Source organism: Antechinus flavipes, chromosome 6 (assembly GCF_016432865.1).
Source record: "Antechinus flavipes isolate AdamAnt ecotype Samford, QLD, Australia chromosome 6, AdamAnt_v2, whole genome shotgun sequence".
NCBI lineage: Eukaryota > Metazoa > Chordata > Mammalia > Dasyuromorphia > Dasyuridae > Antechinus > Antechinus flavipes.
The window spans coordinates 184,228,036-184,244,812 of record NC_067403.1 but is presented as its reverse complement, the minus strand read 5'-3'; the positions used below and the strand labels follow the sequence as shown (position 1 = coordinate 184,244,812).

General features: G+C 35.8%; 1 protein-coding gene across 2 annotated transcripts in view; it reads left to right on the top strand.

Annotated features, from left to right (window-relative positions):
* Positions 1 to 16,777, top strand: part of TNKS (tankyrase) — a 236,336-nt gene that overhangs the window by 76,945 nt on the left and 142,614 nt on the right. For both annotated transcript variants that reach the window (XM_051963916.1, XM_051963917.1), the window contains exon 3: positions 8,941 to 9,036. In XM_051963916.1, the coding sequence (XP_051819876.1) occupies positions 8,941 to 9,036 (96 nt within the window). The remainder of the gene's footprint in view (positions 1 to 8,940; positions 9,037 to 16,777) is intronic.

The window sequence follows — 16,777 nt, the reverse complement described above, 5'->3', positions numbered from 1 at the left end:
CTCCTGAGAGAGAACTTTTCCTGTGACTTCAAGAGGTGGACATGCTGATGTGGCAGGGAAGACTAACTCTACTTGGAACCTTGTCAGGAGAATCAGCTTTTCTCAGTGAATTGGGACATCTGGAGGGCTCCTTTATGTTTGCCTACCAGAAGATGGCAAGATATAGTGTGACAGAGTGTGCTACTTTCTGGAAGTTTTTAAGTGCAGATTATGCTGATCCCTAATATAGGCAAAGGATAAGTGTGCATGAAATGGACTGAAGATATGACCGCTTTTTAAAAATATTAAATCTTACTGTTTTTAGATAATGAAAATCAACCTTGTCTTTCTCCTGGAATTCATTCAACTTCTTTTTTTTTTTTAATTTTTTATTTAATAATTACTTTATATCAACTTCCTTTAAGAAAGAAACAAAACCCCTAACAAATGTGTATGTAGTCAAACAAAACAAGTTACTGCATCTATCATGTTAAATTTTTTAAAGTGTCTTTGCTGAACTCTGTACCCCTCAGTGAGGAGGTGGGGTAGCATGTTTCATCATGAATTCTCTTGAATCATGCTTGGTCATTACATTGATCAGAGTTCCTAAATTTTTCAAAATTATTTGTCTTTACAGTATTGTTGTTATTGTATAAATGAATTTCCTGGTTCTACTCACTTTACTCTTCAATTAATACAAAACTTCTCACATTTCTCTGAAACCATCTCCTTCATTATTTCTTACAGTATATAATATTTCATCACATTTACACACCATAATTCCCAGTTGATAGGCAGCTCCTCAGTTTCCAATTCTTTTATTGCAAAAAGAAACAGTACAAATATTTGTGTACGTTCTCAAGACTTTGTTTAGGACTAATCTCTCTTTTATTCTCCTTCTCGCTTGCCCATTATATTTGATTGTTTTCCTGTTTAATCAAATGTATTTGTATATGCAAATTGTGTGTGTATTTCCCTTCTTTGACCAGTTTAAATAAGTTAAGTTCAAATGTCAACTGTTTCCCCCTTCCTTTCTAACTTATTTCTCTTTGTTTCCATTTTCATATTCTGATTATGTGAGATAATTTTCTTTAACTTTCCCATTTTCCCCATTCCTTTCTCTTCCCTTTCTATATTTTAAGATCATCAAGTGACTCCCACCCCCATCACCAGTGTTGACAGAATTCTAAGGGGACACATGGATCAGGCTCTCCATATTAGAATATAAATTAATTTTTTTTTTTGGGGGGGGGCAATTTTGTTCATTATTTTTGCCATTTATAATACTATTGACTAGTGTGTTTATACTTCACAGTTTCTATGTTGTGCTGGGCTTTTCATCAGAAATATTTAGAAGTCCTCTATTTAGTTACAGATCCATTTTTTTTTCCTCCTGTAACATTATACTCGGTTTTGTTGGTAATTATTTTTGGTTGTAAGCCTATGTCTTTTGGGTTCTGGAATATTATATTTTAAGCTCTTTGCTCATTGATAGTTGTTGCTCATTCCTTCAGTCATATTCTTCATGATCCCATGGATCATTCTTGCCAGGTCCTTCAGTGTTCTACATTCTTCTGAAGTCTAAGTTCATGTTCATTTGCTTCCATGACCCTCTATCCATCTCATTCTCTGCTGTTTCTGCTTTTGACTTTAGTCTTTCTTTATAGGATCTGTGGTGTTCTCTTCTTTATAATATAATGGTTCTCTCTGGGAGCAGATTTCTCAGGAAGGTTTCCTGGAGGCAGCCTTAGTATCAGTTCAGATCAATAATCACCCCAAATTCAGCCAGGTGTTAAAAGTTCAGATCTTTTGTTGCTTCCTCCAAAATAGCCCTGTTAGTTTTCTTGGAGGCCTATCTCTCTGCGTGGTTCCAAGAGCTCCCTCCGGATGTCTCCAAATCCACAGGTTTGTCCTTCCTCCTCCAGCCAGCACCAAGGTGAAAGTTGGAATGAATCTGACTCCACTTCCAAGAGTGGGCTTGTGAGCTTCCTCCCAGAGTCCTCTGTGTCTGTCCCAGAGTGCTCTCCTCTCTGTCAATCTTCGGAAGGAACTAAGCTGAAGCTCTAAAGAGCTACTTTATATATGATCTCCCAAAGGTTGACTCCTCCTCTGAGGGAGGGATTAAGGGAGGTGTGAATTCACCAAGTTAACTTTGTGAATCTCCCATACTTGTGAACTCCAATGAGTACTTAAATACATTAGTGAGTTAGAGAATTTGCTAAGTACCATGCTAAATTAGATAATTATTGTTTCTATCAATTCTAATGAGTTAACACTTTGTAAGGATTCCAACAAGGAATTCCAGTTGAGTCCCTTCTTTTTATTATGTGGCTGAGTAAATACTCACTATCTCTTCATCCAGTGAGTACTCTTGAATTAATTTAAGTATTGATTTAATTTCTTTGCTGTCCAAGGGATTTTCAGAAGTTTTATTTTAGCACTACAATTTTGAAAGTATTGATTCTGTCTTTGTATAAGGCATATACCATAAGTGGAACAATTGAAGGAAATGAGAATGTTTACTTAGGAAAAGAAGAGTTTGGGAACTTGGAGGTGGGGGCGGGGGATTGATAACTGTCTTCTAGTATAAAAAGGGTTGTCATGATTGGGGAGCAGGGTGACCCTTGAAGAATGAAAAAGGAACAGTGGGTAGAAATTGCAGAGACCAATTTCATTTTGATGTTTAGTAAATGTTTCTAACATTTAGAGATGTCCCAAAAGGAAAAGGGAGAATAATGGCTTTCCTTTCACATTGAGATCTTTTATCAGATTAGTTGGCTTGATTTGAACTATGTCCTTGGGATTTTCTGCTCTTTCAGGTGGGACGAGTTATACTACATGACCTCAAAAGTTCTTTCCAACTTTGAGATACTGTGAAGGATTTAATAGTAGTAAGACCTTAGTCTCTAAATCCTATAAATCTGACCTTCTTTGGTGTCTTAAACATTAACAGGAATTTCACAAGATCTTAGAGGTGCAGTGAGCCTTATAATTGAGCTTCACAGAGATGAAGTGACAGGTTTACAAAGCCTATGGCTAGTTTGTGATAGTTAAGGAATAGAATGTGGACCGATTATAGCAGCTGACGTATTTTTAGGTACCAATGAAGAAAAGTCAGAATAGTTAGCAATTGCTATTCTCTTCCTCTCCAGGCTCAAGACTCTCTTGAGAGTCTAATCAGTGTCTCTGTGTTCTGAATGTACTTAAACAGAAGGCAGGTGCACCTTTCCATCCTCAATGCTTGGCAGGTATCTTGGAGCCTGTGGCCTGCTGCTGTGATAGAGAAGAGTTTGGGCACAATTGACGTATCTTTGACTCTTGAGAAGTAGAAAGAAAGACAGAGTAAGGTTCTTGCAATGTTTCCTCTCAGAAGTTCTAGCTTGATTTTGATTTTGGTTTTAAAATGGTGCTAAAGTGAAACAGGTTTCAGCTTTCTCCTCTGCCTCATTGTAGCATTGATTCTGTGTTGGAAGAGATTAAGGCACGGTGTGTTTTTGTATCAAATTGAGCTGCAGAGACTTTCTTTTTTTTTTTTTTTTAAATTTTTTATTTAATAATTACTTTATATTGACACTCGTTTCTGTTCCGATTTTTTTTCCCCCTCCCTCCCTCCACCCCCTCCCCTGGATGGCAAGCAGTCCTTTATATGTTGGATATGTTGCAGTATATCCTAGATACAATATATGTTTGCAGAACCGAACAGTTCTCTTGTTGCTTAGGGAGAATTGGATTCAGAAGGTATAAATAACCCGGGAAGAAAAACAAAAATGCAGATAGTTTACATTCGTTTCCCAGTGTTCTTTCTTTGGGTGTAGCTGCTTTTGTCCGTCATTTATCAATTGAAACTCAGGTCTCTTTGTCAAAGAAATCCACTTCCATCAAAATATGTCCTCATACAACATCGTTGTCGAAGTGTATAATGATCTCCTGGTTCTGCTCATTTCACTTAGCATCAGTTCATGTAAGTCTCGCCAGTCCTCTCTGTATTCATCCTGCTGGTCATTTCTTACAGAACAATAATATTCCATAACATTCATATACCACAATTTACCCAGCCATTCTCCAATTGATGGGCATCCATTCATTTTCCAGTTTCTAGCCACTACAAACAGGGCTGCTACAAACATTTTGGCACATACAGGTCCCTTTCCTTTCTTTAGTATTTCTTTGGGATATAAGCCCAATAGAAACACTGCTGGATCAAAGGGTATGCACAATTTGATAATTTTTTGGGCATAATTCCAGATTGCTCTCCAGAATGGTTGGATTCGTTCACAACTCCACCAACAATGCATTAGTGTCCCAGTTTTCCCGCATCCCCTCCAACATTCATCATTATTTTTTCCTGTCATCTTAGCCAATCTGACAGGTGTGTAGTGGTATCTCAGAGTTGTCTTAATTTGCATTTCTCTGATCAATAATGATTTGGAACACTCTTTCATATGAGTGGTAATAGTTTCAATCTCATCCTCTGAAAATTGTCTGTTCAAATTTGAGTCAGTTCTCTATATATTTTGGAAATGAGGCCTTTATCAGAACCTTTAACTGTGAAAATGTTTTCCCAGTTTGTTGCTTCCCTTCTAATCTTGTTTGCATTAGTTTTATTTGTACAAAGGCTTTTTAATTTGATGTAATCGAAATTTTCTATTCTGTGATCAGTAATGGTCTCTAGTTCATCTTTGGTCACAAATTTCTTTCTCCTCCACAAGTCTGAGAGATAAACTATTCTATGTTCCTCTAATTTATTTATAATCTCGTTCTTTATGCCTAGGTCATAGACCCATTTTGATCTTATCTTGGTATATGGTGTTAAGTGTGGGTCCATGCCTAATTTCTGCAGAGACTTTCTAGGAGTGTCCTAAGAGCAGGTGTTTTCAGTGAGATTCTTGCCCTTTTGGAGGTAGTGATTTTTAAACAACTGTCCTTGAGGACATACAACACATGGTTGGGAGGGGGACTGTTTCATAGTAGTAAAGTAGTTTGGAGCAGAGTTCAGCATATTGGATAGTGACATTTGCTAAACAGAATAATGGGGTTTCTGTTACTTTCAGAGGAAAAAGTATAAATTGAAAAGGCTTGTTCTTTCTCTCCAACCCATGGCACATATACAGAATTCTAAGAGATGACAAACTCCTTGGATGTTATTCTATTTATTTCCCTGATAAGGAAATGAAAGTTTTTGCAGATTGCTTTGCATCCTGTGCCTTTAATATTATCATCGAATGACAAAATTGGGGAATTAGAGAGAACCTTAGAGCAATTCAATACAACCCATACACAGAGGGATCTCCCTCTTGTTGACAGCATGGGTATGTTGGAGGAGCCCACCACTACCTAAGGCAGTGTAGGCCACATGGAGACAACTTTCATGGTCAGGACATTCTTGCTGGCATCAAACCCATATTAACCTTTCTGTAATCTGCACCTAGTGCTTTTCATTCTGCCTCTAAAGAGCTACAGAACAAATTCAGTTCCTCTTTCTGGACAGTTCTTCAAAAACATGTCATTTTCATGTAGTAAACTACATGAATACAGCTCTCCTATAGGTGCTGAATATGCACAATCCTTTTGATTGGTCCTAATATGGCAGGAACTTAAAGGCTCTTCATCATCATTTTTGCTTGCCTTGATGCCTTCCCACTAATCAGTATCCTTTATTTCATGTTCAAGATATCTAAAACCAAGCTCCAGGCCTCCAGCTGAGGGCCAACAAGGGCAGAACAAAGGAGGAGCTTCCTGTTCCTGGTACCTGTATTTTTCTGTTGTTTCATCGCATGGCTGACTCATTGAACTTGGAGTCCACTCAGACTCCCAGATCCTTTTCACAATAGCTGCTATCCATCCAGATCTTCCCCATCTTACAATTGTAGAGCTGATTTGTTGAACCCAAGTGGTAGATTTGTTAATGATGTTAACTTCAGTATCAGTTTATCCTAATTATATGCATTCTTAGTAGCAAAAGAAAAAATTTGAACACTCAGGCATTTGATATGATTCGGCTAAATAATTCAAAGAACTTCTCTAAGGTTGTTTTTTAAAAACAACAATTTATTTTTAGTTACAAATTCCCCTCCCCCCCTTTTTTACTCCTCTCACACCCACTAGAAGTCACAAAACCTTTCTGCATTAGCTATGTGTAAAGAGAGAACAAGAAAAATAAAAGAAAAAATATGCTTCATTTGGCAATTTTGAGTCCATCAGTTAGTTCTTCATTTGGAAATGGGTAGTCACATTTTTTTTTTTTTTTTTATCATGAACCTTTGGAATTATTGTGATTCATTGTATTGATCAGAGTTACTAGTAAGTCTTTCACAGATTATCATTAAAATATAGCTTTTATTATATTCTTCATTCTTTTGGTTGTACTTACTTCATTTTGTATCATTTCATAGAGGTCTTTCTGTTTTTTTCAGAGAGCATCCTGCTCATCATTTCTTTTCTTTCCCTCCTTCCCTTACTCCCTTCCTGCCTTCCTTCCTTCTTCCTCCCTCCCTCCCTTCCTTCCTTTTTAAATAATAGCTTTTTAGTTTCAAAATATATGCAAAGATAGTTTTCAGCATTCACTTTTTTTTTTTTTTTAATGCTAACACAATTGGGGTTAAGTGACTTGCCTAGGGTTGTGATCTAGGAAGGGTTAAGTGGCTGAGGCTGGATTTGAACTCAGGTCCTCCTGACTTCAGGGTGGGTGCTCTATCCACTGCACCACTTAGCTGCTCCATCAGCATTTATTCTTGCAAAATCTTGTGTTCCAAATTTTTTCTCCCTCCCTTCTCTCCCTTCGCTAAACAGCAAATAATCTAATATATATTAAATATATGCAGTTCTTCTATCCATATTTTCACAATTAAGCAGCACAAGAAAACTCATTAAAAAGAATAAAAAAAAAAGAAAACAAAAAGCAAGCAAACAACAAAAAAAAGGATGAAAATACTATGTTGTGGTCCATATCCACACTCCTCTTTCTGGATACAGATAACTCTCTCTATCACAAGTCTATTAGAATTGACTTGAATCACCTCATTGGTGAAAAGCTACTCATCATTTCTTATGGCACAATCTTATCACAATTATATACCACAAGTTCAGCCATTCCCAAAAAGATGTGCCCTGTCTCCTCAATTATCAGTTCTTTGTCTCCATAAAAGAACTAGGTAATAAAACTATTTTTGTATATATGGGTCCTTTTCCTTTTCCTTTGCTCCTCTAATGGTACAGACTTAGTGCCATAACCTCAAGTTCTTAATTATGTGTTAGGTTTGCTTATATTTCCTATCTGGAGGCTACTGCTATAAAGGAATACTGCTACACTTTGGTAAGAAGTGAGGTGGCATATTTTCCCTGTGCCCCTATTGACTTTTGCTCTCTCATGGGGAATACCAATCAAAGTTATTATGCCAGTGGGTTTCACATCACATACAGGAAGGCTTACTGTCCTAGCTCAACATCCCTCTTCATTTAGGTATAAGAAAAGATGTTTTAGATGAATAGTCATATATTCAAAGACTTAACAATATTTAGGGAGCTCTTATTGTATTTGGGTCTGTCTCTTTACATTCATTGAATCTTGTTGTGTTTAAGGAAAGCAGCTGTTTTTTTTTTTTTTTTTTTTTTTTTTTTTATCAAATCCTTGACATTTGGTAATCCTTGAAGGTTTTCTCTGAATGCCTTTAGAGGGGAGGTGGTGTTTTGGAATGGTGATGTTGATGAAAAACAAAAAATAGAAATACCCCTGGCTCAGTGGTTCTTGGAAATGTTATGAGTAGACCAAAATTTTGTCCTCTTAGTTAATATTCTGCTTTGTTTAAATTTGTTGAGTGAAATTTAGTAGAAATGGTCAATTTTATTTCTCATCCAAAAGACATCCCTGATCATCTTGATTTAACTGACCACAGTGTGGAATAATAAATAGGGTGTGAAATTTGGAATCAACCAGACTTGAGCCTACATTTGATCTTAGATACTTGCCAATTGTGTGACTCTGGGCAACACAAGTATATTCTCAATTTGTTCTGTTGTCTGTAAAATTAGGGAGAAAATTATCTAATCATTGGGGCTGTTGTCAAAATCAAATGAATGTAAGTTAAGTAAGTGCTTGACTGATTTTGAAATATGAGTTATTCTTATTCCTTCTCATAGTAGTATTTTGTCTTCATTTTTCTTCTTTGTAATTGAGTTGTGCACTTCCTAACTTCTTTTCATACAGAAAAAGAATTGTTGCCTGTTGAGGAATAAAAGGATAAATCTGGATTTTACCTAACTTGTGTTTAGAGGAGCTTCCTCATCTAATGGTTTCCCATGGTTGTGTGTGATTGAGATGCAGGCTCTTCTTTAAAATTCTTTATAGTAATTAAATTTCTATATACAAACATTTTTTAAAGAAAAGTATATTTGAGAAGACAACCACCCTTTTGAAGCTAGGCTGCAGGGGGCTTGAGTAGCATCTAGTTTTTTCTCTATTAAACTTCTTGGATACAGGCCAGCACGTTATGTCAAGTTCCATGTGCAAGCCGGGAACCACTAAAAAGCTTGTTCTTCGTTACGGCTGTTCTGTGGGAGGGAGGAAGCGTTTGGAAATTGAACGCTATAGAAGCAGCAGCTTCCACAGAGGTAATAAAAAAGCTAGAGCAGGCTCCCAGAGAGCAGGTTTCACAGCATGAGTCAGGCTAGACAGTGCAGCCTGTCCAGCTTGTAGAGGTGAGAGACCCAAGGTGGGCATAATAACATCTCTTGCCTTGGTGTTTGCCATGGTGAATCACATGATCTTCCCGTATCATAAGTTGCCAACTTAGCTTTACTCCAGAGAGAAATCTTTGCTGCAGTGTTTTTTGTAAAACAGAGAAAGAGAGAGAGAAGAAGATTGTGCAATGTATGTGTTTGCCTACACCATGCCGAGGAGACACTTAACAGTCCATAATGTGTGTCCCCCCGAGGTAAGAGACTGTTTCTGCTTTCCCTGCACAGTTCTGCTGCAGCACGGAGCTGATCCAAACATTCGCAACACTGATGGGAAATCAGCCCTGGACCTGGCAGACCCTTCCGCAAAAGCTGTCCTCACAGGTAAGAGGCTTTAGAACTGCCAGAGGGGCTCTTTGGGGGTGGGGGAAGGTTGCTGGATCCTCGCATCTTTTTGGTTGGATTTCATTTTCTTTCATTGGTAAAACTATACAAAGATAGATCCTTATCTGGTTTTTTATTTATTTTATCTTGTCTGGTTTTTTATTATAATTTTGAAGGGTTACTAGTCATTAATTGCTGTGCTATTGCAGGCACAAATTGCTTCTTCCACTTATTTCTGAGCATTATGGCATTGGGCAACAATGTCATTCGTTATTCACTGCGTTGCCTTCTATGTTTCGGATTTCCATCTGCCTGCCCCTCTTCCTTCTTGATTCTTTTTAAGACCTTCACTATTGAACTAGCAAGGACATTTGTATTAGAGAAAAGTAGTTTTTATGGGAAAACAACCTACTGCCTAGAGTGATTAAAGTAACAAAAAAATGTTGTTATTCACCCAGAGATTCCCTTCCTCCCCACTCATTTATCTGTATGTCTTCTGTACACTTTAGCATTGTCTCTAAACTCTTATTGTAATTCAGGCAGGAGATTATCTTTTGTGCTCCAAGTTAATAAAAATAATAATTTAAACAGCAATAAGAGAAATGGTTAACTAGAGAAGAAAATATGGCTTGAGTTGTATTTCATAATCAAATATAAGTCAGAAAATGAAGCTGTGAGATATTTGAATCTGAGCAGTTGTTTTCCTTCCGAAACTGCTGCATTGGCTCAGTTTTTGTTTTTATTCTTAGCTTCAGAGTCTTTTGCCTTTGCCCTCTTCCACTTGTAGCAGACCTTTTACTTTGGCTCTTGTGCCAATGCAGCGCTTTCCATATTGTTTTATTTAGATGGCATGAAATGAAACAATTTAAATTCCTTCTCAAATTATCCCTTTGGAAGAAAACAAATATTTGTTTTGAAAAGTTGAGCATGGTATATGTGTCCTTAATAGAAATGCTTAGCTGAACTGGCACAAGTCTATGTTCAGAGCTCTGAAAATATATGAGTTGGATGCATTGTATCAAAATCTAGTCTCCTAATGGGATAAAATTAATATAATCTCTTGTAATTTACAGCAGTATCATTTTTCTCAACTAACTAAAGGCTGTGGATTATAAAGTTATTGAATCCATTTTATGCACACTTGAAAATAAGGCTGCTTAATTGTAATAAGATAAACATAATTTAAATAGAAATGTAAAATTTTAAATAGTGAGATTTAAAAACATGCTACCTTAGTCCTACATTAGGTATTGACCTTAAAGAAATCCTGGAGGTTTTGATTGTTGTCTTGCAAAGGGAGAACGATATTCCACACCTATAAAGTCTTGCTGCCAATATTGATCCTGGCTTTCTGCTTTCTTAGACTCAAGTAAGTATCTACATTCTGGCCATTTCTCAGGTCTTAACTTCCACATCCTATTCTCCTTCATCTCCTTCTCCCTTTCCTTTTCCTAACACATGAAATTAAGTTATTCTGGTTTATGCCAGTTCTTTGGAGTTATGCTTGTTTTCACTGAACTTTATGCCTTTTTCTTTCTGATTCCTCATTATGTTATTTTCATAGGGAGAGCAGGGTTGTTGGTAAAGCTAGAATATGCTCTGCTGGGAATATCTTCCAAAGAAGGGCAGCTTATCAAAAGGCAGAAGTCATGTTTCTGAAACTTCTATTACAAAAGCAGAGGTGTCAGACATGCAGGCACAGCCCACAGCACCCTCCAGTATAACTTAAACCAAATAATAATGTTATTGGGAATATTTAACAAAATAAAATAGATAACATGACATTTAAAAAATTTAAGTCAAAATGTGTTCTATAAGGATTCTTATGGATAAATTATTGGAAGTTTGACATCACTATGGAAAAAATTTTATTTTTGGTAATGATGGTAATGCTTAGTCTCCATTGCTCATGTTGTGAAATTTGACTTTTTGGAAATTGGCACTCTTTTTTTTTCCCCCTCCCTTTAGGCCAGTGCAAGGTACCTCATAGAATAGGTTATAGGATGACAGAAATTATATGTATAAACAGAGTTTGTTATAATCAAATGTATAGCAATAATGAGCTGTGTATAATTCCATGACTGATCATGGACTTGTATATAAATAAGTCCAAAATGCTTTAGAATATATCTATATATATATATGTGGTTTCTCTTATCAATCCATCTTTTTTTTTTTTTTTTTTTTGAAAATAGCATTTTTTCTTCTTTATTCTGCATCAGTGAAATTGCTAAGACTAAACAAGAAACTTATAGATATGACTATGCCATCCTATGACTAATATAATTCAGTTTAGGTTTATTTTAGTTTTTTATCTTTAATGTTTTATCATCTTCTTTGATGTAAATCATAGTTCTGGTATTTCTGATTTACAGTGCCAATTTACATTTTAACCTTACCCCTAACCCTCCACTGCAAGCTTACTTAGATGTTTCAAAGACAGCTTCAACTAAAGCAGCTAGATAGAGCTCTGGGACTGGAGTCAAAAAGGACCAGAATTCAAATTCAGCTTCAGACACTTTATTAGTTCTTTAACCTTGGACAAGGCCCTTACCCTTTGTTTGCCTCAGTTTCCTCAACTATAAAATGGGTATGATAATATCATCTATCTCTAAGGATAGAACTCTTCTCTCATGGTCAGCTGGCATTTATTAAGTGCCCGCTATATATCAGGCACTATGCTAATCTTTGGGAATACATAGAAAGATAAAGTTCCTATTCTTAAGGAACTCACATTCTAATGGTGGAATATAACAAGCAAACACCATATACAAATAAGATAGTTATGATAAATTACATTATCTTAAGGGGAAAGCATAAAGATTAAAGGAGTATCTGGAAAGGCTTCCTAGAGAGGGTGGAATTTTAGCTCAGAATGAAAGGGGGGGAAGTATCTCTAGGAATGGAGAAATTTCTCCAAGTCAGATAATGGATTGTTTTATATGAGGAAAAGCAGATTGTACATAGAAAAGAGTATAATAGGAATAAGAAGACCAGAGAGATAGGAGAGGGTACAGTTATGAAGGGATTTACAAATAAAAGATTTATATTTCATCATGGAGATAATAACAGAGAGCTATTGAGATTTATTGAATAGGGTGGTTGATCATTTTGATAGCTGAGTGGAAGATGAACCAGAAACAACAACATCATCATCTTCATCATCATCATCATCATCATCATCACAGTATTGTTTAGAAGGAATCTGAGTAAAGCATTTATGAAATATACCAAACAGAAAGGTATTGCTCTGTTGCTATAATATCCTTAGCTCTTAAACAAAAATTAATATTTAAATGGGACTTCGGTAAAAATCTTCCTGGGTTGCTCATTGACCTTGTTCTTAAAGGTTTTGACAATAGAACATAAGCTTTTAAAGATCATTTCTTGTGGGCATGACATAAAGTGTAGAGGTGGTAAAAGACTTCAGAGGGACTCTCAGAATGCAAATGCTCATCCATCACTTGGTCATGAATTTTTGTCAGTTGCAACCCATGAGACAAAGACATAGGCCAAATGGTCCCCAATCCTGCCTGACTCTTTTGTGCTTCTGCATAATATATATTTTTTAGAAATTGAAAAAAAAATTGATTGTGAAGAATCATTGTTTTGAAACTGTCTAAATCTTCAATTGTTGTTCCTCGTCATGGAAAATATGTATCCGATGAAATAAATGGAAATAAAGAAGTTGATGAAGTTGTTTCTATTTATGCAAAGGCACCAAGAGATACCAATTCATAGAATGCTTGCTAGTTTTATACTTGGTATGAAGTTGATACTTGGTAAACGTTCATTGGAATTGGACTGAATGGGAACAGAACAAACTAAGCAGATGAAAAAAGCCTTCAGGGATCCAAATTAGGATAGCCCTTTGAATGGACAGCCCTTAGAACTAATCCATCTATCTTTGTCTCTAGGAAATATACTTCTGGTTGAAAGTGAATAGGTTCCAAATTTAGTAGGAGGAAGTAAGTGGCCAACATTAGCACAATCTCTCAAATGCATACTTTTCATGATGCTAAGTCAATTTTAGAAAATAACCTTATTCTTCTGGTGATAGTACATGGCTGTGCAATATGGAATGCCACAGCCTCCAAGAAATCAGAATTATAAAGGGCAATAGGAAGTTGTGCCACTTGCCCTCTATAGGTCAAACATACCAACCTAACTGAAACAGTGAGGAGTCCTGAGGAGAAATAGGAAACTAGATGGACCAGGGGAATCAAATCACTACCACCTCAAATCTAAAAGACTGCTAGAACTTGAGCCCAAGAACCTTGGAGATAATAGTACCCCCAGATCACTGGCTTGTTACCATCATAGAGGAAAGCAAGCCCTCTGAAGAAAGGGCTTGTTAATCCTCCTCCTCATCAGCACCAACTGCTTGTTAGCTGCCATGGGCAGATATGTCTTTGTGCCCAAGGTAGAGCAGGACCCTCAAAGCCACTAACTAATTTCCAGCTCAGTTCATATAGTTTCTGACCATCATTCTAGGAAGCAACCCATTTGCTCAAGTGAATTATCTTGGGGTATTGGTGATGCATACCATTTTATATCCTTTGTTGAATAGTCTTTAATTTTATGCCATGGCTGAGTAAATTTCCTTTTTTGTTAAATAATCTAGAAGTTTCTCATTTCATTCAAACCTTGAATATAAACTACCAAAGAACTGACCTGAGTCTTGCCCAGCCAGTTTAGAGCACCTGCAACTTTGATTTTCTGGAGATTTATAGTGCATTATTCAGAGCCACATAGAATCATCAGAACAACAGTGGTGTGTGTGTGTATATATATATATATATATACATATATATATATATATTTAATGGCTTTGTGTTGCAGAGAGAAGCTTCTTGGGATAGAGAGCTAAAAAGGGCATAGATAAAATGCATAAAGCTCTAGATTGTATGGTATCATGGATGTTGCTATGGAAAGATGATCCTTAGTTGTGAGAGGTTTTTGGTAATCATTTAGAGAAAATAGTAGGAAGAAAATCAGAATCATTCTTATGCCCTTAAATAGCCAAAAACTTGTTCCTTGAATATGACTAATAGATTAATTTAAAATTTCAGTCGGGTGGTCACTAATATTATTACAGAAACTAGATAAGAACATATGCTTGAAAACAGTGGCAGAGTAAACGTCATCCAAAAGAGACACAGATCTAAGAGAATAGGAGAGCAAACAGTCCTGAATGTTATAGATGCATTCATCCATAGGATAATGTCTAAAGAGGATGGTAGTGATGGAGTAGAGAGAGGAGATAGTGATATGAGCTAGGGAAAAACTCAAGTATCTTTGTATCTTAATCTCAATATTTATATGTTGGGGCAAGTAGATGGTGCATTAATGGAGTGTCAGGCCTGGAGTCAGAAAGATAACTCTTCCAGAATTCACATCTGGGCAAGTCACTTTACCATGTTTGCCTCAGTTTCCTAATATACAAAATGAGCTGGATAAGGAAATGGTAAATCACACCCACATTTTTATCAAGAAAACCCCAAAAGCGGTCACAAAAAAAATCAGACATGACTAAAATGACTGAATAACATAATTTTAATTGGCTGTTTGTACAGATATTGAGATAGAAAGACAGCTTGAATGCACTCATTTTCCTATTTAAAAAGGAAAATAGTACTAAAGGTTGGAAATGCTATTCAAAATAAGTTTAAAAATTAAGATGATTCTAAGCATTTGGTCATCGTGTTTAAATTATAATCATATGTTGCAGGATGAATCTATTAAATTCTAAATAGAGGCTGGGATAAAAAAAAAAGCTGAACTAGAGATTGTGTAGTATCTTATTTTAATTGCCCTTTTATTAAGAGCAGCATATAAATCATGCAAGCATATTTGCCAGTTGATTCTTTTTTTAAAAAAAGTAGCTTTTTATTTTTCTTACTATTTTTCAAAATACATGCAAAGATAGTTTTCAACATTCACCTTTACAAAACTTGTGTTGCAAAATTTTTTCCTTTTCTCCCTACCTCTCCCTTCCCCCTAGACAGCAAGTAATTCAGTATAGGTTAAATGTATGCAATTCTTCAAACATTTATCGTGCTACACAAGAAAAATCAGATCAAAGGGGAAAAAATGAGAAAGGAAAAACAGGCAAGCAAACAAACAAAAAAGGTGAAAATACCATGTTGTGATCAATATTCAGGCCCTGTATTCCCTTCCTTGAATATACATAGTTCTCTCTCTCACAAGATTATTGGAATTGACCTGAATCATCTCATTATTGAAAAGAGTTTAATCAATTATAGTTGATCATCACGTGATCTTTTTGTTGCTGCTTAAAATATTCTCTTGGTTCCACTCACTTCACTTAGCATCAGTTCGTGTAAAAATTCAAGCCTTTCTGAAATCATCCTACTGTAAGTTTCTTACAGAACAATAATATTCCATTATCTTCGTATATCATAACTTACCCAGCCCTTCCCTAACTGATGGGCATCTGCTCAGTTTCCAGTTCCTTGCCACTATAAAAAGTTGCCAATTGATTTTGGTCAATGTGCAAATAATCCCAGTGAGAGATATGAATGGATTTTGTTATCTATTTTGAAAGTTTATAGTTACAACATTTACTTTTCCATCAACTGTATAAGCTTACATCAAACTAAAGAAATCTTAATGATTCATTAGAAAACTTTCTGTGAAAGTAAAAGATAGTTGGAGTGTCAATTATATTATTGACATTACAAAAAGAATATCTTCATGCTATCCAGAATTTTTTTTTCTAGTAAATTTATTTATTTTTAATGTTCATTGCTTTACAAATCATATTGGGAGAGAAAAATCAGAGCAAAAGGGAAACATCCATGGGAGAGATTAAAAAAACACAGAAAAGAGAAGTGAACATAGTATGTGTTGATTTACATTCAATCTCCTTAGTTCTTTTTCTGGGTGCAGATGGCATTTTCTATCCAAAGTCTAATGGGATTGCTTTGGATCACTTGAACCAATGAGAAGAACCAAGTCATTCACAGTTGATCATCATGCATCCCTACTGTTACTGTGTACAATGTATTCCTGGTTCTGCTGATTTAGCTCAGCATCAGTTCATGTCACTCCAGGCTTTTCTAAAATCAGATTGTTCATCATTTTTTATACAACAATAATATTCTATTACTTTGATATATCGCTTATATTCACCATTCCCCAATTGATGGGTATCCACTCCTTTTCCAATTCTTTGCTACCACAAAAGGAGCTGCTACAAACATTTTTGCACATGTGGGTTCTTTTCCCTCCTTTATGATTTCCTTGGAATATTGACTCAGCACTCAGCAATGACACTGCTGGATCAAAGGGTATGCACAGTTTGATAGTCCTTTGGACATAGTTCCAGATTGTTCTCCAGAATGGTTGGATCATTTCACAATTCCACCAATAATGTTGTATTAGTGTTACAGTTTTCCCACATTCCATTTAACATTTATCATTATCTTTTCCTGTCATCTTAGCCATTATCCAGAAATTTAAAAAAAAAAAAAAAACTTCATTTAAGAAAATGTCCATTTCTAATACCTTTTGCTGAAATAACAATTCCAGGATAAACTTGATTATCTTTTTCTCTATTCATTTCCATTTAGATTTCTTTATGTTTTTTTTTCATAAGCTTTAAAATGTAGGGTTCCAAATGGGGTCTAGGGTCCAATAAAGACTGATTACTTCTCAAATTTTACATTATAGTCCTATTGATATATCCCTTCAGTCATTCTGTGAAATAAGTATATAG